Raw genomic sequence first — 24,070 nt, 5'->3', positions numbered from 1 at the left:
TGTTAGGAGCTGCACAACAGAACTGCAAACTTTGCAGATCAGTGGCTGTAAGTTTTTCAATGTTACAAAGAGCACATGCAGGTAGGGGAATGGGATGGAAAGAGGCAGGTTATTCCACAGCACAGTTAATTTGCCCTGTATCCAAATAATCAGTATAGCTTAGGGTTTTATAGAGTTTCTGAATACAGTGGTACCTCGGGTTAAGTACTTAATTTGTTCCGGAGGTCCATACTTAACCTGAAACTGTTCTTAACCTGAAGCACCACTTTAGCTAATGGGGCCTCCTGCTGTCGCCTTGCCGCCGGAGCACGATTTCTGTTCTCATCCTGAAGCAAAGTTCTTAACCTGAAGCACTATTTCTGGGTTAGCAGAGTTTGTAACCTGAAGTGTATATAACCTGAGGTACCACTGTACAGGGCTAGAATTGCTAACACAAATGCTGCTTCTAAATCATGCAGGTTATTAAAAGATTTGCATGTATATTTTTTCCTATTGATTTGTAGTCAACATTGTTTCTAGAATCCCATCTCCTGGGAAGATTATCTGGGGCCTTCTGCATTGTTATTTTGTAGGTACCACATTAATATACATTTTATTTTCTCAGGCATTTTTTTTTTATTATTTTCTTTTACGTGTGATAGAAATGGAAAAACTGTTTTAAACACAGAAACTAAATTATCCATTCTGCTGAATCTGGGAAATTCTTTTATTTTAACAGCTTTGTACTACATTCAGTAAATATGAAGGGCTGGATAAAAGCAAGTTGAGAAACCTGTCATCAGTCACCCAGGGCAAAAACATACTGTTCCATATCAACTGTTTGTCTAGCTCATGTCTAGACCATCCCAATGTGGGGACTGTGGGTGTGTTTCTTCAAAGCCTCCCTTCAGCCATTTCTCTAATCCCAATCATCCTCTCCAGAAACAGCTGTTCTTTTGTCGCTGGGAAGAGTTTAAAGGCCACATGGACCCTCTACGGCCACATGGTATGACCCCTCTACGAGATCACCACAAGGCACTTAACCAATAGGAATGCATCTTCAAGGTCTCCGTTCTGAGTCAGGCTAAGCTCCATTTTGTCATGTGTGTAAGCCTTGTGTGGGGTTTCTGGGACCTTGTGCAATCCGTCAGTCTCCTTCCACCTGCTGCTGAGAGCTTTGGAATATAGGGACATGCCCTGAATCAGACTATAAAGGAACCTCTCTACCTTAAAGAAATGGTGGGAGAAGCATGGGGTGCTGATCGTATGGGATGTTGAGTACAATGTTAAAGTCCCGTTTCGCTTTAAAAACCATGTGCACCTTTCTTCATCTTGGGGGGGGGGGTACATAGCTGTGTTTTCACTCTCCCCAGCACCATCTAAACAGGACCAGAAAAACACTTTTCTCTTCTCTTTCTCCAATGTTGCAATATGAGTGGGGGGGGGGACAAGACCCTTAAAAACAAAAAATGCCATCTGCTAGCCTGCTTGTCTCGTTTTGCAATGCAGTATCTATACATTTAAAGGTTTTTTGGTATTTTCATAGATGCATAGTTCAGTTTATCTATTCTGAACATCTTCAAATGAATTTTTCTCAGGCAATTAAGTGGTTGCCAAAGTACAGGCATGACTCGTTGTATTGCACGTCACAGTTATTCATCCTTACGAGGATGGGGGTGCAACTGCAGGCAGCCCAGCCACATCCAAGGTAAGGAAATCTCTTTCCCCCCCCCTCTGCACCACCACTGCCCCTTTTCTGGCCACAGTAGAGGAGTGGGTTGGTGCTGGAGCTGTTTTTTCCCCTCCCACCTCTGCAGCCAGGAGGGCCTGAATTAACAGTACAGTGGTACCTCAGGTTACAGACACTTCAGGTTACAGACACTTCAGGTTACAGACTCCACTAACCCAGAAATAGTACCTCAGGTTAAGAACTTTGCTTCAGGATGAGAACAGAAATCGTGTGGTGGCAGCAAGAGGCCCCATTAGCTAAAGTGGTACCTCAGGTTAAGAACAGTTTCAGGTTAAGAACAGACCTCCGGAACGAATTAAATTCTTAATCGGAGGTACCATTGTATAGTGTAAACATGACTTTTGGATGCACTGGGAAGCAAAACTGTCTTTATTATAACATTCACTTTGTTGTGGTGGTCTGGAACTGAACCCACAATATCTCTGAGGCAGAGGCGCCAACTTGGGCCCCAGTTTGTGGGTGCCCAGCGGTGTGCTCAACATGATGTCATGACATCACTTCGCACATGTGCGCACATGCGTTGTTTGGCCTCCGCTTGCAGAGAACACAACAAAAGTGTTTGTTTTTATTAATTTCCTCCATGCAGCTCAAAGTGACATATTTGGTTCTCCTCCCCGTTGACCCTCACAACGGCCCTGGAAGGTAGGTTTGTCTGAGCTGTAGCAACTGATTCAAGGATAGCCAGTAAGCCTTTTGGACTGAGCAGGGACTTGAACACCAGCTAAATCAGGGGTCCCCAACCTGCAGCCCATGGGCTGGAAGCAGCCCACGGAGGCTGTTTAACCAGCCCACGAGCCGCCCCTGAACCGAGCCGTCTGCTTGGCGAGTCCCCACATGCTGCACTAAACTGGCACAGCGTGGTGCAGGGACTCTCTTCTGCGGCGCCAGAAATCGCTTCTGCGCATGCCCAGACGCCGGAAATTGCTTCTGTGAAGGCACAATTTTAGGCATCTAGGCATGTGCAGAAGCTACTTCTGGTGCCGTGGACATGCGCAGACGCAATTTCCGGCGTCATGCTGCGCCGGTCCAGCCCACGGAGGATCTCCACGGGAGTGATCCGGCCCATGCCCGGTAAGCCTTGCCGACCCCTGAGCTAAGTATATAAGAACCATTGCGGGATCATATCATACAACAGAGGGTCATCCTGCCCAGCTGCTGAGTGCATTGTCTTAAATTGTTGTTGTTGTTGTTGTTGTTGTTATTTTATTAAAAATGCATCTATTTTGATTTTTATCCTGAGGTACTGCAATGGAATAATTCAGAGGCTTCGTACCTGAGCAGTACAAAATTGATAATATCGGCTGCTTCAACACGAGAGCCTTTACTAGTGCTGAGGCACTATTTTTCCACAATTAGCTGCATGTGAAATATAATAACTGTTACAAAGCAACAAAATGATACATTGCATGTTAGCAATGGGTTTCAGTCTTTTAAAGTCCAGCAAATCTCTCCCTCTGACTCCGGAGTGGGTGCATGCTGTTTAGAAACAAAAACAGCCAAAGAAGCCTTGTAAACTGCCATGCCATATTGAGGGAGGAGTCAGTGTTGCTGGCTGGCTCCTATATATTTCTCTCAGCTGCATGTCTGGGGTTCCGAAGAAAGTCACAGAGCATTTTGACTATTCCCAGGGAGCACTCCTTTGTCCTTGCAGCTATGAAGGCAGCCATTGTCTTTCTGCTCCTCTCCCTGCCATGTGGCTGCAACTCTGGTAAGTATCACCAATACTGTTTATGTCTCTTTAAGATGAAGGTAAAAGCATAGCTGTCAACTTACAGATTTGAAAATAAGGGACCAGCAGCCTCGAAAATAAGGGATCAGCAGCCAAAATAAGGGATCAACAATTAGTTTGATAAAATACATATTTTGTTGCGTGCAAATGGCTTTAGATACCTATTAGGTCCATAAATTACCATATAGCATATATTCAACACAAAAAAACAGCAACAATTTGTTGTTGACAAAGGACAGCTGGACATAGAAAGGGCCCCATTAGCTTCAGTAGCTTATTTAAGGGACATCATCAATAAGGGACAGCAGCAGGACATGGCGCTGGGATAAGAGACTGTCCCGCCAAATAAGGGACGCTTGACAGCTGGGTAAAAGTGTGTGATCAAAGCCAGAGATTGGCAATGAAAATAAACAGAACCTTAAGAAGAGCCAGCCTCTTCCTTCCTTAAAACTTGAGGAAAAACCACCATTTTATCCTCTCGACAACCCTATGAGATAGATTAGAGTGTGTGAGAAAGCGACTGGCTCGACATTCACACAATACAAGCATTATGATACCACTTTAAACGGTCACAGCTTTCCTCAAAGAATTCTGGGAGCTGTAGTTTATTAAAGGTGCTGAGAGTCATTAGGAGACACCATTATCCCGCACAGAGCTACAATTTGCAGAGGTCCCTTGGGAAGAAGGATTAATTGTTAAGCCACTGCATCACTGTTATTAATTTTACACTCCTAAGGCATGAAATACAATATGTGTAAAAAAATGTAATTTTCAAATCACTTGCTCTTCACCTCTTCTTTTTCTTTTAACCTAGGTTTGATTTCTTGTATCGCTGTCAATAACATTGTGCAGAAAGGGCTTTTTAAATCGGATTCGCTGTTTCAGGAAGAACTTTCAAAGTACACAAGTGACGTCCATGCAATAAATGGTGCACTTAAAATGAGAGCAAGTGTATTCGAGTTGTCTTTGCTCCACAAACTGGCTCTGGTGGATCTAGCGGTAATCTTCTTTTTCTATTTTTTAAAAATGTCCTTTTTTTTCTTGCAGTTGAACCTTAATTCTGACGGGTCGTCGCAACATTTTCACAAATGCTATTCAATTAAGAAAAATCATGCTAATGTCCACATACTGAACATGAAAGAACGTAGAATCACACAGGTTTCCAGGGACTTGAGTAATGTTTAAAAATTAGAACAAGTTTTCTATCTACTAGAGAATGGCGAAATCCTGGACCACTGGACTGGGTGCAACCTAGCCCCATGTGGTCTGCAGTGCCATCCTAGGCGTTGGCAGGAGCTGGTGCCAGGCTCAAAACAGGAAAACTGGTAGGAAAACTGGAAGTTGTGTTTGCCACAACTTCAACCTCTCTCAGTCCTCTCTTACGTTTTGGTTTGTGGTTGCACCTGCAAGTTGCACAGTGCAAGTTTAGTGCTCATTTCTGCAGTATTTGCAAATAGACTTTATCTGGGCACAAATACACAGGATCGCTCCGTCGCTAGAGCATGAGACTCTTAATTTCAGGGCTGTGGGTTCAAGCCCCACATCAAGTAAAGATACCCGCATTGCAGGTGGTTGGGCTAGAAACACCCTCAGGATCCTTTCCAACTCTGCAATTCTATTCTTCTATGAACACAGAAATGAGCACTCAACTTGCGTTATATTCTGCTACGTTCCCAGAAGTGGCTTTTACGTTCCGTGAAAGCTCATTTATAACGCAGAAATCAACAGAAATCATTTTCCATTTTTTGGCTAACAAAACATGGGCTGCTCTTGTTGCATACATAAACAAGATTTTCTGACACCTAGGAATTTCTGTCTGGGTTATTCCTAATAAAAAGGACTCTGGTCTTTTGGGGAAGGTAATTTTAAACATTTTTTTCAACTTGTTATAAATCATTTCCCAATATTCTTTTACCTTTTTACATGTCAACCACGTATGAAAAATGGTCCCCTCCTTTTCTTTGCATTTCCAACACATATCTGATTGTACTTTATACATCTTAGCCAACCTACTAGGAGTTGGGTACCATCTATGAATCATTTTCAGATAGTTCTCTTTCAATGTGTAACATGCAGTAAATTTCAAACCTCTTTTCCAGAGTTTCTCTCAGAGGTTTAAATCCATATTGTGTCCTATATCCATTGCCCAGTGGGTCACTGAAGCTTTCACTAGTTCGCCTTTTGTTTCCCATTACAATAGAAAGTTATACATTCTTGACAAGAGTTTATCCTTGTTTTGTAATAGTTCTTTTTTAAATTGTGAGCTTTGGTCCCAAAACCCAAAAACGCTGGCAGCGTTAAGATAAATTCAAAAGTGTAATTAATGGAAAATTGATTTGAATGGTTATAGTAAAATATGCAGGAATGGAAGATATGTAAAATGAACCATGGAAAGAGAAGAGGGGAAGTCATTAGATATCAATAAGTTTGTTTTTTTTTAATAATAATTTTTATTGGGTTTTCACATTTTTTAGAGACAAACACACGTTACAAAACACAGACACAAAAGTTACAACAAAAACAAAACAAATATCATCACAACACCTTATTTTCTTAACCTTGTTCCCCGGACTCCCCCCCACCCCCTCTTCATACATCCCTATTCCCATAATTCGTTCAGCAAATTTTAGTTTCTTCTTCTTAACCTATAATTGATATTTTTAAATATATCTCTTCATAATTAGCCCGATTTCTCTTGTCCCCAGTTCTTATAAACATTTAAATTTTTCCCTAAGGTCGGCGTAGATTCCCTTCCCTCGATTTCCCATTTTTAAATATAGACCCTATTCACCCAACCCAAAATTTATCATCGTTCTTACCCTTCTGTAACTAAATAGCAATAATAAAGATATTTCCCCCTCCCCCCTTCCCAGGTTCTGATCCCTTTTCAAATAAAAATCAACCATCATTTTCAGCCCGGATTCCTCACGTCGAGAGCCTTTAAGTCCCTTTCAGTTCCTCTCCGTCGATTCTGTTGGAAGTCTCTTATATCGGTCCTCGAATCTCGAAAGAATCCATTCTTCATCACTCCGGTTTTTCTTCCCTCATAGATGCTTGGTAGGAACTGCTGCCAAAGGTCAACCAGTCTTTCATAATCAAAAGGATAGCCCCAATCATATTTCTTATATCCTTCAAGTTCCTGTGTTGCAGATACTTCAGGGGCCCCCTCCTTCATCCTTAACATCTTTTGCAGTGTTGTAATCCAGATAATCCAATAGTCTTTTCCCTTGCGTTCCACCATTATGGACTTTTTGTTGGTATATTTCAATTGTTCTTTCTCCTCTCCTTGCTCTCTTTCCTCCAATTCTTGATGTATCTTTTCTGTTTCGGCTGCAGATTCCTTTCCTGTCAGTTCCTTCATGCTTTCAGCAGAGTTGCTTGTTCCTGAAGTCAAGGTCATTAATTGTTTGTTCATACTCAGACTCTGCTCTTGCAGTATTCCCACAAGATAAAACATCCTGTAGTTTTCCATCTGCCGCCATTGTAGTAGCTTTGGAATCCCCCTAGAGGGATTCTGGTTACTTTGTAAACTTTTTCCAACAGTCCAAATCTTTTTTATTTCTTTCTATCGAGTCTCCAACCACTTTGTTACAATTTAACTTTTAGTTCAGAGAGATATCAGTTAACAAATTTTCAATCTGTCCATTTAACAGTTCTTTTGACAGCTTGTTTTTCTGCACCAGACTTAAACACGGGATTCTCCCTGGTCCCGGGGGGAGGGGGGGTTTCGCAAAAAAAAAAGAAAAAAAAAGAGGGAAAAAAAAGGTTTTCTCCTCACTCTCCAGCACAACACTTCCTTTGTTAAATCGTGGAAGAAGTTTCTTTTATAATGTATAAGTGTATCTTTTCCGCCTTAGTTCTCTGAGCTTTGCTTTAAAATTGTCCGTAGTTAGGGGGGGTGCGGACTCCCTTTTAGCACACCCTCCGATCGTCTCCAATTCAAAGGAAAAATTTCTTAAAGCCAAATTCCATTTACTCACGGGTTAATTCTTTCAGTCCAAATTTCCAGGGAGAAAGTCAGCGGTCTCCGGTCGTGGCTCGCGGCTCCGCTCCACCGAGGTGTCGATCGACTCTCAGCGCCACACCGCCCTCCGTACCCTTTTTCGAGGGTCAGGGGGGGTGCTTAAGGCGCCCACCGAGTCTTCCCGTCCGCAGGCTTCAGCGCCTGCGGTTTCTAAGGGTCCCCGCGTCGCCGGCGCGGCAAGACCCGTCCTCGATGAAGCCGATTCCCTCCGCAGCTCGGAGGAAATCCGCCATTTCCAGATCGCGCTAACCCGGAAGTCCTAGATATCAATAAGTTTGTAAAATGTCTATTTCGAATTGTGAAAATTGAAAATTAAAAAAAATATATAAAAAAGACTAACACAACAATGGTGAGGGTAATCTGCGAAGATGTGAACTTATCCCATATTGCTATGTTGAGAGGACTTTATGCTGAATTTTCTTCTGCCCTTTTAATTTCAGGCTGATATACTGAAGAGGTGCTGATAATTCGAAGGAAATCTTCAATAACATTGCAGGCCATCTGCCAGCAGGAGTTGCCCAGTACCGCTCACTGAATGATGCACCCTTTTCTCTTTCTGCTTTCACTGATCAAGCCCTATCCTTCCTTTAGAGTATATTCATCATGCTGTACAAAACCAATGAGAAACCTCTTTATAATATTCCTGAATAATTCAAGCTTCACGTTTCATTAAAATTCCTTATCTTGTTGCATTCAGGTAAATTACAAACAATCTCTGTGTGTTTTCCAGCAGTTACAGCAGCAATTTGGGTCTCTGTAACATGTAGTGCTGTATGGCTGATAATACTTTTAAGGAGTTTCACTTTCAATCTTGCAAGTAACGGAGGCAATACAACGGCTTATCCACTACAAGTAATTCAATATGGAAAAAGACGGTAATTGGTGTGAGTCTGGGTAACTCTGACAGTTCCAGGAGCATGGGGAGGTAACAAAGGTGAATTCTGACCACTGTCCCTTCACCATCTTGGCTCTGTCTTAAGTCTGCAATACGTGTTCAAACCTTGTAAAATACAGAAATTGTCTGCATGAACACACAGAATCAACACATTCAATTTAATTTGAGAACGGATTTGGAACATGCATGGAAACTGCATTTGTGGTGACAACTGCAGGTGCAGGTTTTTTTCATGTTTGTTTATTTTTATTTGACCAATTGTGGCTTCCCATATGTACCCATAATGAAGAACCTGCATGTCTTGACCACCACCCATGAATGCTGGTTTGCAAACAGCAGAAGCAGCCCAAAAAATCAATGCATGAAAATCAACTGCAAAAAAACTACAGTGAAAATTCTACATGTTTAAATAATGTAGTTATTTTACAGGTTTAATTAACATAGTTATGATAAAAATAATCTCATTGAAAGAAAAATAATCTCATGGAAAAATACTGTAAAAATCAGTGCCTTATATAAATATTAGCAGCAACTTCTTTCGACTCTCGTCTGATGGACCAGAAGCTAACTCAATATCAGACCCTGAAGGTGTTTCTAAAGCACAGGAGCAGCAAAGGTTTTTTTCCAGCCAGTTGGCATCCCCAGCTGGGGGAAAGAGGAGCAGGGATGAAAGCCTTCTGTTTGTGCCTCAGCTTGGGGGAAAGTGGCAAAGTGGGGTGGGGTTAGATAGAAAGCTGTTGGGCAGAATGATCCCTACTGTCTCAATTTCCCTACTGTGCCAAAAGGTGGAAGGCGATTGAAAGTCAATCAATTTATTTCTACATGTCAATGATAGCACTTGTGATGGAATCCATTCCACAATCATCATCATCATTTATTATTTATACCCCGCCCATGTGGCTGGGTTTCCCCAGCGACTCTGGGCAGCTTCCAACAGAATATTAAAATACGATAGTCTATTAAACATTAAAAGCTTCCCTAAACAGGCCTGCCTTCAGATGTCCTCTAAAAGTCTGGTAGTTGTTTTTCTCTTTGACATCTGGCGGGAGGGCGTTCCACAGAGTGGGTGCCACTACTGAGAAGGCCCTCTGCCTGGTTCCCTGTAACTTGGCTTCTTGCAACGAGGGAACCGCCAGAAGGCCCTCGGTGCTGGACCTCAGTGTCCGGGCAGAACAATGGGGGTGGAGACGCTCCTTCAGGTATACTGGACCGAGGCCATTTAGGGCTTTAAAGGTCAGCACCAAAACTTTGAATTGTGCTCGGAAATGTATTGGGAACCAGTTTAGGTCTTTCAAGACTGGTGTTATGTAGTCTTGGCGGCCACTCCCAATCACCAGTCTAGCTGCCGCATTCTGGATTAGTTATAGTTTCTGGATCACCTTCAAAGGTAACCCCACATAGAGCACATTGCAGTAGTCCAAGCGAGAGATAACTAGAGCATTCACCTCTCTTGGTGAGACAGTCCGCGGGCAGGTAGTGTCTCAGCCTGTATACCAGATGGAGCTAATAAACAGCTGCCCTGGACACATATCCAATGTTCCAATGTATCCAAAGCAGCTGTAGGGCAATCTAGTGATAGAGACAGTGATTCTGGCTTGATGACTACATGTGAATCTGAAACGAAACAAAAGCCATGTATTATGAAGGGGAACCAATATCCTAACATGGCTGGTTTCAGGTCAACAGGCAGTTGCTGGAACCAAAGGCAAGCTTGTCAACAATGCCATAATGTTCACTTTGCGTTCACTTTGCTCATGAGTTCTGGGGCCCCACTGAAAGTGGGAAACATAAAAAAATAAATGTGTTGCTTGCTTTATTGTGATATTCACTTTATTGCGGTAGTCTAGAACTGAACCTACAAGATCTCTGAGTTATTGTCGCGGACTGGCTGGACACGGGAATGGTGGGAGGCACCAGTTGGGGAACCTCCAAAGGAAGAAGGCTCAGAGCCTGGGGATTGGTGGTGGGATGATGATGAGTGGTCAGAGGGAGAAGAGGAAGCAGACTGGAAGGAGGAGGTGTTGGCAGAGACGGAGCTAGCTGCTCCGGCACATGCTGTCCACCCGGGGGCGGGGCTAGCTGGCTGTGGAGGCAGGGCTACCCATCTCTGGGGGCAGGGCAAGCATCCCAGGGGGTGCCGCCCACAGTGAGTGTCCCTGAGGGGCGGAGGGCGATGTTACCACCCCCTTCCTCTGCCAGTGGGTGTCGGAAGCTGAAGAGGTAACATGGTTTATTGTGCAGGAAGAGGCTGTAGCAGAGGGAAGTCCAAAATCAGAATCTGAAGCAGGAGAAGAGGGAGGCCAAGAGGCAGAGATGAGTCAGGCTGGTGAAGAAACGCAGATGTCTCCCTCTCCTGCTGCAACAAGCTCTCCTCCTCACAGTCTCCCAGGACCAGAAGAGGTCTGAAGACAGAGGAGCAGAGACAGGCATGCCTGCATAGTTTCAGATTGCTTGGGAAGGACCCAGGGGGAGGATGAGATTCAGACAGCTGTGGGAAGGCAGGGACCTTCAGCCTCCACAACTGCCTCATAGGGGCAAGACCTACTGAGAAGAGTTGCTGTGCTCATTAGGCCTGGCTTCCCTGAGCAGGCCTTGCTTCTTCAAATAAAGAGTAAACACTACGTACTCTGTGTGATTTATTGCTGATTTATGGCTCCCTGACAGGTATGCCTGTATTAGGATTGTGTATTTTCAGTGTGCACTATTTTCAGATATTCTAGTCATTCTCAGAGATTTTCATACCTGAAATTTTAATTTACAAGGCTGCCTGCATCATTAGAGACAACTTGCTTAGAATAGCTGGCACGGGAGAGGAGCGAATTAATTCCCCTCCTTCTCCTATGCAGTGTGCCAGTCAAAATCCCTGGTTGCTTTTAGCAAAAGAAAAATATATTTGGAGATCCAGCAAAGGATCTTCCACAGGCTATGTGATTTGACTCTAATTCTCATCATGACACTCACACAGCCCAGGCTTTCCTAAGAGTCATACCTGGTGTTCTAGAACACCCAGAAGTACTATGAAGGGCAATTGTCTGTTTCTATGGCAATTTCATGAAGGTTCTTCACATGAAGGGGAGGATAAATCCCTGCAAACGGAGATGGGTTCTGCTTGTTCAGAATTCCATCTTCTCCTTAAACTGTCCACAGCCCTGTTGACAGACAGCAAGGAAATATCCTGCAGAAAACACTGTTGCCCACATCAGTTAAATCTCCAAGGGCAAAAGAAGGTGAATTAGCACTCAGTGGCCATTTAAGAATTGTTTTAGTTTATATTCATTTTTTCCTCTGTTTCATGTGCTGTGTAGTTAGTTACCTGACTCTTTTGGAAGTCGATGGCTGATTCTGGGCGGGGGTTTAATACTGTAAGCGGATCACTTAGATAGTGCAAACTGGTCATCAGCAACACAAGGTTTTCTACTTATTTATTTACTGGGTTTCTCCCAGGAAAGGTAAATCCAGATTAAAGAGAGGGAGAAATACAGGCTGGTATTTTGATGACGACAACTATGCCATGTGGACTCTACAAAAGATCTTGGATGCATGAAGAGCCCCTTCACACAATAAATGGTGGCCACTGTGAGAACAGGATGCTGGACCAGATGAGCAGCTGGCATGATCCAGTAGGCACTTCTTATGCAGGGGAGGCCTAATTCTTCCATTCTTGATACTTCTATCTCCAATACAACCCAGATAATACAATGAGACTCTACTGAATTGGTAACAGTCATGTTAATAGCTAGCTATAGATCCTGCCAGCTCAGTGCAGGGTACAATAGAGTTACCCTAAGTTTTCCCCCAGGAGGATGTATCCAAACTAACCTTTACACAAATTCGCTCTGTGTTCTTCATTTCTTAGGCTTTAGACTAGACTGCCATCATGAGTAATGGAGGTTGGGTGGGCACATGGAGGCCCCATCGTCCACGAGGACCAGTCATGGCCCAGTATTCCAGCCCTGGGCCCAAGTACAACATACCGGGAGCAACAGGTAAGCAAAAGAAACAGAAGTATAGTGGGGTTTAAAAAGTTGATGCAAGAAAAAAAGTGCTTGGCAGCAGGAGCAGTCTGCGAGGCTGGCCCACCTCACAGAAATTGAACAGGGGTGGGGGAGCTCCATATTCCGGTACATATTTTCCCTTTGGGGGCATGTAGAAACTTGAAAACTCTTAGAGCTTGGGTCCACTGCTGGCTCTTGGCCGGGGACACCAGTACCCTCTGTACCCTGTCCCTCTCAGCTGCCCTGGTGTCCCACAACTAGAAATGACTGAGATCAGCTGCATCATCATAGGAGAACATATCTTTCAATCCCTCGTGTCTCGGACTAAATGATCTAAGGAAGCAGGGCCAGGAATGTCCTTTGTCTTTGAGATACTGGAGAACTGCAACCAGTCGGAGGCAACGCCTTACTCCTGAGCTCTGTGTCTACCCTTTTTCAGGTTATATCTCGCACATCCCTACCAAAAGGAAAGCCCCTGCCTACAGTATGTATGGCGCAAAGCCCCCATCCAGCAAAGACAGAGTTCCGGGTCCTTACGATGTGCAGGGCTATATGACAAACAGAGGAAGGCAATCGGCTCCGTCTTATACAATGGGTGGTCGATTCAGAGTGAAAAAGGAGGTTACCCCAGGTCCTGGTGAGTAATAGTCACCCATCCAAGGTATATGTTGATGGCATCTGCTAACCCAAGACTAAGGTAGAATTTGGGTGCATCGTTCCAAAACTGGCCTTTGGAATGATTTCTTATGGCTACATTGAAAAACATGCGGTGTCATCCTCAGATTAAATAATCCATATGAGTTGCTTGCTCACACAGAGACTGATTCTGTTTGTTCAGTTTCTTTTTTCTTTTTGTAAATTTATTTATTTGGTTTTTCAGTTTGAAGTTTTACAATGATATATCCAACATACGTCATAAGGTTCCATAGAATCTCCTGGACTTCCCTCCTCGCCTTTGTGGGTCCTATCGTTAATTTCCTCCTGCATCTTTTATAGTAATCCATCAGTTTGTTAAGTTTCAACATGCCTGATTATTTTTAGAGAATAAAAAAGCTCTGTCAAAGGCTGCATCTGGATGTTTGTCAAAAGTGTCCTCAAATCTTGCCACAACATTGGGCATATCTCGCATGCTACTGTTGGCTTTAGGTTGAATTTTGTCTTATTTCTCAGTTTAGGCTGCATTTTGTCTTGTTTTTCGGTGGTATTTTTTATTTTGTGCCGTGTCAATTTTGGGTAAGCTGCTTTGGGCAGAATCCAAAGAAGTTCTTCCACTAGTGCAGGAGTGAGGACCATATACTGACCCTCCATATATTGCTGAACTACAGTTTGCATTGTCTCTAGTCACTTGGCCCTGCTTGCTGGGGCTGATAGCCATTGTGACTCAACTAGTTCAACTAGCCTAAGGATTTCCACTTGTGCAACAGAACTTCTCCCTCTCCTCTCCCTGCATGCCTCTGCACCCTCCCAGGGCCGGCTCACAACATTTTGGCATCTGAGCCAGGCCCCAAAATGGTGCCCCTGCCCTGCCTGGGAAGAAGAGGTGAGAGAAGATCTAGATCCAAAACGAAGGGGGGGGAGGAGAAATATCAGCATCAGGTTCTGCTGCCCTGGCGAATTCAGCCACCTGAAGCAGTCACTTCAGCTCATTGGCCACAGAAGGGACACCCAGTTTCCTGCCAGCTTGCAGGGACATAGATACTTTTTCGTCCACCAGTGCATACACCCTTTGTACCAGGGACAGTTCTGTGGCACAAATTTGCACAAAACACACACTTTTTTGGCATCCTTCTGTCTAGAGAGACAATGGAATGCTCCTCAGGGGGGTGAAGTCAAACTGCCAGAGAATCACAGCGCCTGCTGTGGCTGCAGAGACCGGTAACTCATAACTGCTGCCTCATTTTTGCTGCATTAGCAGCACCACAGTGACCTCCCCGGGGTACAAGCCTGGGCAGTGTGTGTGGAGGTCCTGAGCTGCCCAGAAAACAAGACCCACCCCCTCTCAGCCTCAGTGATGTGGTCCAAAGGAAAGCAGAGCAATACGTTTGGCACCAGCTTGGCTGCAGGAATTGCCAGAAGGAGGCATACAAGACGCCGTCCAACCATCTTAGGGACTCCACTCAGGATTTGTGTGGTGTTTCCTCCTTAGCATTTTCTTCTCCCGAAAACAAGGCAGTGGGTATGTATATGCATAAGGTAATTTATATGAAGAAACTAAGATGGTGAGTGGCTGGGGTCTTACAAGCACCACACGGTGAAGAGGGCCTGAGTGCCATAGAATTAAAGTTAAGAACAGGAGATCCAGAAAACACCTGTTGCCTCTGCAACTCCCATCAGCATCCCTGCTTCCCACACTACGTTCTATTCCTTCTGTATCTGCTGTTTTATATTCATCCAACCGTGCTCTCATTTGCAATTAGAATAAATCATGCAAAATGTACATTCATCCTGCATTTTAATTCACATGCCTTAGTCAAAATGTGATGAGGGATTTACCCTCCCTGCACACAGAATGTTAACTTTTTAATTAACAAAACTGTAGACAGCCCTTCAGAGGCTTTAGGACATAGCAGTGATTTTGGCATGGTGAAAGATGAGCTTTAACCTAATTGTATCCATTGCCTTCCCATCTACCTAGCCTCTTACTCACCAGAGAAGTCACGGAAAATAATTTATCAAAATGCTCCTGCACATTCTATGTCATTCAGGACTCGTGGTTACAAAGTAGACGCCACACCAGGTAAGGCTTATCCCTTATGGTTTTGTTTTTTGCTTTGCTGTTGTTGTTGGAGGGCATCAAACATAGGTTGTCTTAAGAAATTTATCAATGATGAAACACAGCGCATTAGCTCAGATCTATGCATGTTTACTTGGAAGCAAGTTCAGCAGGACTTACATGCGCATGTTTGAGCCTAGGGGTGTAGTGTTATGCTTCTGCCATTCAGAAAGGTCATCTCTCATGGTGGTCAGGCTGCGGGTGGCTGGCATCACGCTAACCCGGTATCACCATTCACAAATTATGAAAAGAAGAGCTCCTAGCCTTTGTAGGTAAAGGATAGACTTGGTGGAAGTGGGAAATAGCTTTTTATGTTTTGACCTGTGAACTTGAATGCTGGAGAGAATGTGCACATGGCCTCTGGAGGAAAATAAAATTAAGAAAACTCTTTTGAAATGGAGGAGGCACTGAAAAGCAATTTATGAGATACTGTATTGCGATGGTTTGATGTTCTAAGACAGATGTAGCTGAACTACAGCTCCCATCAACCCCAGCATTGCCAAAGGCCAGTGATGATGGGAGCTGTACTTCAGCAACATCTGGCAGACCAATGGTTCCCTACACCTCTTTGAAGGAAAACAGTCAAAAGTTTCCTAGGAGGTATTCCCGAGCACTTAGGCCAACCTGAAGTAGCTCTTTGCATCCCAGCCATTACCTCCCTCCTCCTCCGGCTCTGCTGGAAGTCTCTGGTGCTCCTCCCAATGGTCCCCATGTTCCTATTTCAGGTCCCAGCGCTTACACGATGCCTGAGGTCCTTGGGCCGCACACAGTGGCCACCTCCGCCGGCCCTTCTTACTCCATGACAGGGAGGAGTAAGCTTGGGCGTTTCGATGAAGACTTGCATAAGGTAGACTGCTGGTTCATTTCATGCCTTGTTTCTCTCTTGGTTACCAATAATCAAAGTTGTGCCTGCTCTGGTCCATTTTTCTGAGATTTGTTTTAATCTTGATTTAATGCATACTGCTGGTTGCTAGTGCCAAAGGGCCAATTTGTGCTCTTTCATGGGGGTCTTAATGCTAAAATTACTTATTCAGGAGCAGATAGAAATCTGGCTCTGACGCACTGTTCGCTATTGCCATGGTCATTTTACCAAACTTTTTGCAACGCCTTTAATCTTGTTTTACCCCTACTTTTTAGTTTCAGTTGTGCAACATCCTTTACTCTAATTTCCACATGTCCTTAAAAAACAACAACTCAATGGCAGGTCCTGTTTTCATATTTGCTGTTTTATTTTACAACCGCACTGATAAATCATTGGGGAGCGGAAGACAATTAATGAGAGAAGTAAAGTGTTGCCACGGTAGAAACTATATTCATTGTGTTTTGGTGTAACACAGGGAGCTGCTCAATTTTCCTGGGAAATTAGGAGATATAGATTGTATTATTACTTCATCTATGGGAATCCTGTTCCTTCTCTTACAGACCCCTGGTCCTGCTGCATATCATAAGCCCGATACAGACATCTACAAAAAGAGAGCACCCAAGTATTCTATGGGCAGTCGAAGCAAGGGTCTAAGAGCTGGGAAAACACCTGGGCCTGCAGACTATAGTGTAGGAAAGGTGAGAAGCAGCTTCCTTTCATTCTTAATTGTTTTCAGCAATTATTACTCCCATGTACGGATATTCTCTTTTCCTGGAAACAGAGCCTGAAATCGTGGGGTGTGAGGAGAGGGAAATGTTTGTCCTAATATTACAGAAGCAGAAGTTAGAAGCTGGTCATAGGTAGCTTAGCAACCCTGTTCATTTTTCTTCGACGTAATTACCAAACCATCAACTTGTTATGGCCCACGCAAATAATTACTAGTGATATCCTTTATCTAGATTGGTCCATTTGTCACACGGGTCTGATTGGGACATTACATTTCTGCTTCAAGAAACCATGGTTTGTTGGCTCAGGAGCAAGCAATGGGCTGGAGCAGTCCCTCCTCTCCTTATGCAGCTGGCTGTCAGAGAAACTTTCTGTATTGTTGAATGACAGTTTGCCATGATGTCTAAAGTATAGCTTTAAAGGTCTCTACAAGCCAGGATTGTAAACCGAGAACAACTAGTGGTTTGCAATCCTGGTTTACATGGTGTGCTTAGACCAATTTCCTGGCTTGGATGTAATGCAAAATATAGTTTAACAAACCAGTCTCTTCTGCTGCCAAACACATGGTTTGACAGATTGGGAACATAGTGAGACTACTCAGTGGCGGAGGAAACCTCTCCGGCACCCGGGGCGGGACACCGAGGGGCAGGGCGAATCGCCCAGTGACGGACGTGCGACATCTGTACGGACTACACATGTGCGGCGACCATACAGGATGCCGCACATGCGCAGTCCGTATGGGCTGCCGCTCTCACGCAGCGGCATCCCTAGAGAGTGCGCACGCGTGGCAGCCCATACGGTCGCCGTGCGAGCGGCGCCCTTGCTGTGTGCGCCCTCGCCGCTCTACAGCTGGGGGGAGGCAGGGGCCATCTTGTCAAACCTGCCCCCCCCCCCGGGTGGAACCCGGGGCGATCTGCCCCCTCCGCCCTCCACTTTGTACGCCCCTGAGACTACTAAAGGTGTGCGCAAAGCAGTTTGGGGGTTTTGTGAACTGGTGAACATGAAAATCGCATGAAATTTTGTTTGCAAGTGTGTGCTGCTGGATCTTGAAACTGTACACACTCCATTTCCAGAATCAACCATGGTGCTACTTAATTGCATATGAAGTTACTCAGACCAGAAGAAACAAGATGTTGAAATTACTGTTTATCTCCAGGGGTCCACAATGCCCAGGATATTCATCTAGCTCCTCCAGCAGTATTTCATGAAACACTGCCCCAGTTGTGCTCTGCAATTATTAATTATCTGTACTTAATTCTTCCACTTAACATTCCATTTAAAATGCTTCTTACTCAGTAAACCAGCAGGAAGCAGCCTGTTCTGTTAAGCAGAACACAGAGATCAAAGAACAAAATCAAGAATCTGTTAGCAGAAGCCTAGCCTGTTTCACCTAATATATTTTACACTCCTTCTGCTTCTAGGTATCATTGCTCAAATCTTGTGCTCCAGTTGTCACTTTTGGAATCAGACACTCCGACTACACAACACCTCTGATTGTGGACGTCTGCTGAATTCATCCCTTGTACAGAAAATGATTTTTCTACTGATATTTCTATATCATGTTCCTCCACATTTTAACAGTTAACCACCAGCTGTTTAACTGCATTTTTTTACAAATACCAGAGCTAAAGGACCATTTAAAATATTCAGAAACTGATTACCATTCAAGACTGAAGTTCTGTCCTCTGATGAAGGGATATGCCATAAGCCCCTCTTGTGAGGAAGACAAAGCGCAGCTCACACTTGCCCTACTCTTTGAGCCCAAGGTATACAGATCTAAATGCATGTCGGCATTCTGACAACTAGTATACAATTAACGGTGTCATTCTTCATAAAGTAGGATCCAATATATATTAAATATATATATGTATTTGTGTAAAAAAGCTACTTGTGTTCCTGATCCAGAATTATTTCATGGAACTTGTTTGTTGCAATAACTCACATAAAAAGTATTTTGTATATTCCCTATCTTCAGCTGAGAAACGTGTTTTGAAATAAATAAATAAATCAGGAATAAAATGTTTATTTCATGTCCTAGCTATAAAATAAAACACCAGTTCTTTTGTAGAGGGTTCACTACTCGAAAACTGTAGGAATATTCTGAACTTGAAAAGTAGAATGTTAAGCTTTTTCATAGAGAACTAGCAGTAATAGTGATAACAATACTGCCTTGCAGCTCAGTCAGGATTCTCACCCATTAATACTGGTACAGCAGCTGAAATAATTGACGCTGTGAATGGTTGCATCCCCTCCTGCACAAAGGTGTTGAGGGGGAACCAGGATCTCACCAGTTCCCCCTCCTTATCATCCTTTGTGCATTATATTTATTGTGTTCATCCTCAGAGCAACTCTGTGAGGATTTCACAGAGAAGCCATTTCACAGATGAGTATATGAGGCTGCACCTGTTTTTCCCCCCAGGCTACACAATAAGCTCATAGCACAGATGAAATTTGTTCCAAGCCCTACTCTGTCCACTTGACCACAATTTAGACAGTAACTTTATTACGGCAAAAACTTTCATGGTATACAGTCCATAAAATCTGTTAGTCTTTAAAGGTGCTACAAGATTGTTTTTGCTGCAAAAAGCAAATAAACTCACTTTCTTTCTCACCATGCTATAGCAACAGAATGTCAGTTGAGATACCTTTCAAAATAAAAGCACAAACTTCTTTATTTAGATTTATCTTTCAAAAGTCTCCTAGCACATGATGTGGAATATCTGCAATCAGATCTCCCAATATCTTTTTAGGGCTTTAAAAGGAGAGGGGTATTTAACCCTTTCCCTTGACACTGAAACAGTTAGCCCTGCTTTGAGACAGCAAGGCTATCAGCTTTGGGAGGAAGCTTTTGAGCAGTATTTTTGCCCTGATCTTTTGGCCCCTGCCAACAACTTTTAAGGCTAGAACAGGAATGGCATGCTACGAAGTTTGTCTGGCTTGGAAGCCAACTGAGAAGTGTGCTTTTAATTTTCTGGCATTAAAAAACGATAAATAAATCATAGTGACTTTAAAGAATTCTGCATCTTTTGACAGCATCCCTGAGTTGAAGATTGTAAGCTTTTCAGTGACCTCAGGTTAATTTTGCCCATTGCATTTTTAGGTACTGTACACCTAGAGATATGAGGTGAATATGACAAATATTATTGCAACCACATGTATCAGGACGGGTACACTTGTTTAAGAGCTACGATTCACTGCATGTCTCTATGGAGTATGCATTTAGGGGTTCACAAACTGGGGCTTGTTGCCTTGTCCCTCATTCAGAGGTTTTAGAAGACAGGCTTCTGGAAGATTTTTTAACTTGCCCTCAAAAACCTGATACCGATCTAGTTCGCTCACTTGTTCTAAAGAAGCATCTAAAGAAGCAACTATAACCTTGGGCAGCAGCCTCTATTGTCTTACATGCAGGAGCAAATATTTCCTTTTCATAAGAACAGCCAAAGGTTACTAAGAAAGACTTTAGAAACTACCTAGTATATATCCAGGACTGGCATGTTTTGCTGCCTGAGGCAAAGACAAGATGATGCTCCTTCCATTCCATGCAGCTGAATCTTACTTCACTACTAGCAACAGGATAGTGTCCTCTACTGTGCCTAAGGGCAGCAGGCTGGTTTTTTTGGTGGGAGGGTGTGTGTAACATCCTGTGGCACAGATGTGCTTTAACAGGTGAGGGCTAAAGGCTCAGGAACAGCTTGTGGGATTGCTGCTGCTATCTCGCTAGCACTGGCTGAGCTAACTGCCTCACTTTGCTTAATACTAGGTCAGGACCTGTATATATCAGAATTTATAGTAGGGACAGGGATACAGGGGGGAAAAATACTGGCAAGTGTTTAAAACCTGTTTTAATTTTATTTTTAAGTTAAAAACCAGTGTGAAGGTACTATTGCTATGGTGAGATGTTATAGAATAAATGAGAAACAAAAAAGCAAGATTCACCCAAATCAAGTCAGGCTTTGAATGACAAAGATCAGCAATGTATCAACTAGACCATGATACACAGCAGAACTGTACCAGAATCTTTCTTCTTTATATTATTTCAGTTGTGACACTGTAAATTATGGAAAGTTATATCTGGGAAATTGGAATGTCAGACCACCAGTCGAGAGATGAAAAACCTAGGCTGCAATCCTATGTGCCTTTACCCAAGTTTTATACATGCATAGGACACACACATACATACACACACTGATATATATATATCAATCACACACAAATTTAACTCCAGTTTTGCTGTTAATACCTTTCTAGCACTCCAGGTGCCAGAACCTAGAACAAACATTAAAACTGAGGAGTATTGCAAAATGTTACTTGATTCCAGAGAGAAGTGGATAATTATTCAGCAGCCAGCTAAAGAAGACTTAACCAAGAATCAATAAAATTCTTTAACAGAAAGGATGATTTGGACAAACTTTTTAAAGCGAATATACATTAACTTGCTATAAGGTAAGGTTTGTATAACAAGAAACAAATATAAATAATCTGGTCAGGGAACAGACTAGAACAAGAAGGGAAAAAATGAGATAAAATCATTTGTGCAAGTTCTCACTCTTCCTTCGTTTAGGAATATTCTCTGTTTTACTAAGCAAGTCCTTGAGAGTAATAGGCAAAAAGGATTGTTTGACTACTTACAAATGCTGGTGTTAACAGAAGTGGAAATAAATTCAAAGTTACTTTTCTAGGAAGAAGTTGTCCATAACACAATTAGTTCTCAAGAGATGCATCACAGTCCTCCAGGTAGTATTTTTTCATTTAAATTGGGCACTTGAACATCTCTGACATGGGTGTCAGGATTTTCCTGCTGACCACAAAATTATAAGAGGTGGCATCACCAGCATGCTTTCCCAGACAGCAAAGAGAATAAGGTATTATATAGAGACTTGGTTTCAACAAGGATGTGAATTGTGCTGCATTTAAATTTTCAAAGGAACAGTGACAGAATAAATTATATTCTTTTTAAGAGAGTGAGTCAAAACAATCCAGAGATGATACTGAAATCCACAGAGGTGCCTCTGGATCACTGTCAACATTTGAATAATATTTTCAGGATCTGAAGATCTTCCAAAACCATTTTCATCATCAGTTTTTTCCCCTCTTCAACAACTATCCAATACAAAATCTTGACAATTACTCAAGTCCGTGCTCTTGTCACCAAATAATAGAGGATGAAGAAGACTACAATCAGTCCAGCAGAGACGTAGCAAAGAAGTTTACGATTGTCTCTTCCCGACCGGGTCATAGTGGAGAAACGCTTCACACTCCCCGTCAGAAGGCCTGTCACACTCATGAAATCGGAATCCTAATGCAAAGAGTAGAAATAATAAAGTATTTAGAAGACATTGCTTACTGAAAGAAGCAACATGATTATATATACATATGGCATATTTCAGTGAGAGAAATACATTTAACTCAGTTAATTGAATTCCAATTTAATACTGTTAATATTTAAAAAGAAAACCCAAACAAATGCAGACACATGTGCTCAGATCCCACACCAGCAAAATACACTAGTGAAATTCAAGATTTGACCTTGTCAATAACAATTTTAAATGACTTTACTGCATGCATATTTTGCTCTCATTTATCCTTGCGATAACCCAGTGAGAAAATAAGACTTTTATGTGATCATTATAACATGTGGTAGTCTGTGCAAGGTCCACACAAGGTTTGCACACTTGTTCATTCAGGTACTTCTTGCGTAAGAAATTCAGAATATTTGACACAAACCTCAATCTTACTGCATAAAATAGTTTCACAGCATATTTGCCATTAGATACCAGATCACTGAACACCAGTTTCTCAGGGAATCACTACCAACAGAAGACCAACAAGTTTGGTCCCTCTTGGAAAGGAAAAATATACGTGTGCATGAGCATGTTCCAGAAGTACAATGGCAGGCTAAAACACATTAACTCTCTGGAACAGAGCTACTTACACCAATAGACTTGTGGGTGATTTCTTCTCTGTACAGAAATATGTTTCAATACAAACTAATTGTCCTGTTTGCTCATGCTGAGCTTCATCAGTAATTCTTAAAGAGTGCAAACAGTTGCTTACCATGCCATCCAAGTAGTGATTTTGATCCTCAGCATCTTTGTCAATGTCCAGTGCAAGCTATTGAAAATACAGAATGAAGCAGTTATTGACACCTAGACAACTTTCGGAAAGAACTAATAAAACTGCAAACAAGAATATCATTTGCTCCTGAGCAATTCTCTGTGTATTACTAAATACAAGGGGGTTGGGGACAAAAACAAAAACCCTCAAAGACCAAAGTCTTCTGGAGAGCAAGACAGCAATCAAAGAGCAAGGGCTCATCCAGACTTCCTTTTTGCCCAAATGCCACAAATTTCCATTTGTTCTGATTCAGCGTGAAAGAGCAAGTTTTCGATGGGAAAGTGCCAGGCCAAAAGAAAGAAAACATGTTCAGTGATGACATTTCAAAGCACAGCCCTGTGCCTAGAAAAGCACAGGGCAAAAGGTAGGTGTGGATGCCCCAGGTAAAGTAAGTAATCTACAAACCGATTTTAGCCGGGTGACTTTGGAGGCTAGGTTTTCGGTCATACGCTTGTTTTCCACATCTAACATATCATCCACAGCATTGGCATTCTGACCTGAAATGAAGATAAAATAATTACGCCACTTAGTGCAGCTAAAACATAACAGCTGTTAAAACAAAAGGTAGTATGGTAAAATGTGTGGTTATTTTGCAGACCATCCCCGAGCTCACTCCAAAGCCTATTTTCACCATCACAGGGCACAGCAGGCTCCCCACTTGCTAGTGTGGGATGTTACCCCACAGTGCAGACACACACACACAAATGCCCTGCGAGTGGGGAAGAGTCCATTCCACCACCACAACGGAAAGCCACACTGGCAAAGCATGGGCAAAACAGCTGCCACGTCCTTGCCCGTCACTCAACTACAGAAGACACAGGAGCCCCGAGCAGGGGAGAAGGTGGCAACTGTGACCTGGGGAGGATCAGAATGCCTCCTTTGTTCCCCGTCCCCCACCCCCAGCACAGGCCACGGAGGTCCTGAGGCAGCGCGACGAGCCGGAGCAACGGCGCCCCCAGCCCCGTTCTCCTGAGGGAAGGCAGCGCCGCCGCCGCCGCCGCCGCCACCCGCTCCCCCTCCGGCGACCCCTCGCCAGCCTCTTCCACACTCTCACCTCGCCCCCAGTCCGCCATGGCCGCTTCCTGCCTTCGTGTCCCGCTCCGCCCACAGAGAGCAGGAGGAGGAGCGGCGGCGGCGGCGGGGAAGGCTCGGCTAGCCGAGGAAACTCCCCCCCTCGGCCGCAGCGTCCCCTCCTGTCGGCCCTCCCCTCGGCTGGAGAGGGA

General features: G+C 43.4%; 2 protein-coding genes and 1 long non-coding RNA gene across 3 annotated transcripts; 2 read left to right on the top strand and 1 right to left on the bottom strand.

Annotated features, from left to right (window-relative positions):
- Positions 1 to 3,108: 3,108 nt before the first annotated feature.
- Positions 3,109 to 9,620, top strand: LOC309337226. The gene is made up of 3 exons (XR_014154142.1): positions 3,109 to 3,437; positions 4,273 to 4,457; positions 7,923 to 9,620. It is a non-coding gene; the product is annotated as an uncharacterized lncRNA (long non-coding RNA).
- A 1,802-nt stretch (positions 9,621 to 11,422) lies between these two features.
- Positions 11,423 to 18,618, top strand: CIMAP1A (ciliary microtubule associated protein 1A). Its single transcript, XM_081875593.1, has 7 exons — positions 11,423 to 11,604; positions 12,234 to 12,363; positions 12,812 to 13,009; positions 15,008 to 15,109; positions 15,871 to 15,992; positions 16,568 to 16,705; positions 18,155 to 18,618. Exons 2-7 carry the CDS (start codon positions 12,255 to 12,257, stop codon positions 18,242 to 18,244), a joined length of 759 nt encoding a protein of 252 aa, XP_081731719.1. The 5' UTR covers positions 11,423 to 11,604; positions 12,234 to 12,254; the 3' UTR covers positions 18,245 to 18,618.
- Positions 18,619 to 21,142: 2,524 nt separating this feature from the next.
- On the bottom strand, positions 21,143 to 24,042 carry BET1L (Bet1 golgi vesicular membrane trafficking protein like). Its single transcript, XM_081875605.1, has 4 exons — positions 23,902 to 24,042; positions 23,253 to 23,344; positions 22,788 to 22,844; positions 21,143 to 22,029 (listed from the first exon to the last, which is right to left on the bottom strand). Exons 1-4 carry the CDS (start codon positions 23,918 to 23,920, stop codon positions 21,862 to 21,864), a joined length of 336 nt encoding a protein of 111 aa, XP_081731731.1. The 5' UTR covers positions 23,921 to 24,042; the 3' UTR covers positions 21,143 to 21,861.
- Between the last annotated feature and the right edge of the window lie 28 nt (positions 24,043 to 24,070).

This window comes from Podarcis erhardii (genome assembly GCF_964252035.2).
Source record: "Podarcis erhardii genome assembly, chromosome: 1".
NCBI lineage: Eukaryota > Metazoa > Chordata > Lepidosauria > Squamata > Lacertidae > Podarcis > Podarcis erhardii.
The sequence above is the reverse complement of the archived record's forward strand: the minus strand, read 5'-3'. Positions and strand labels throughout refer to the sequence as shown.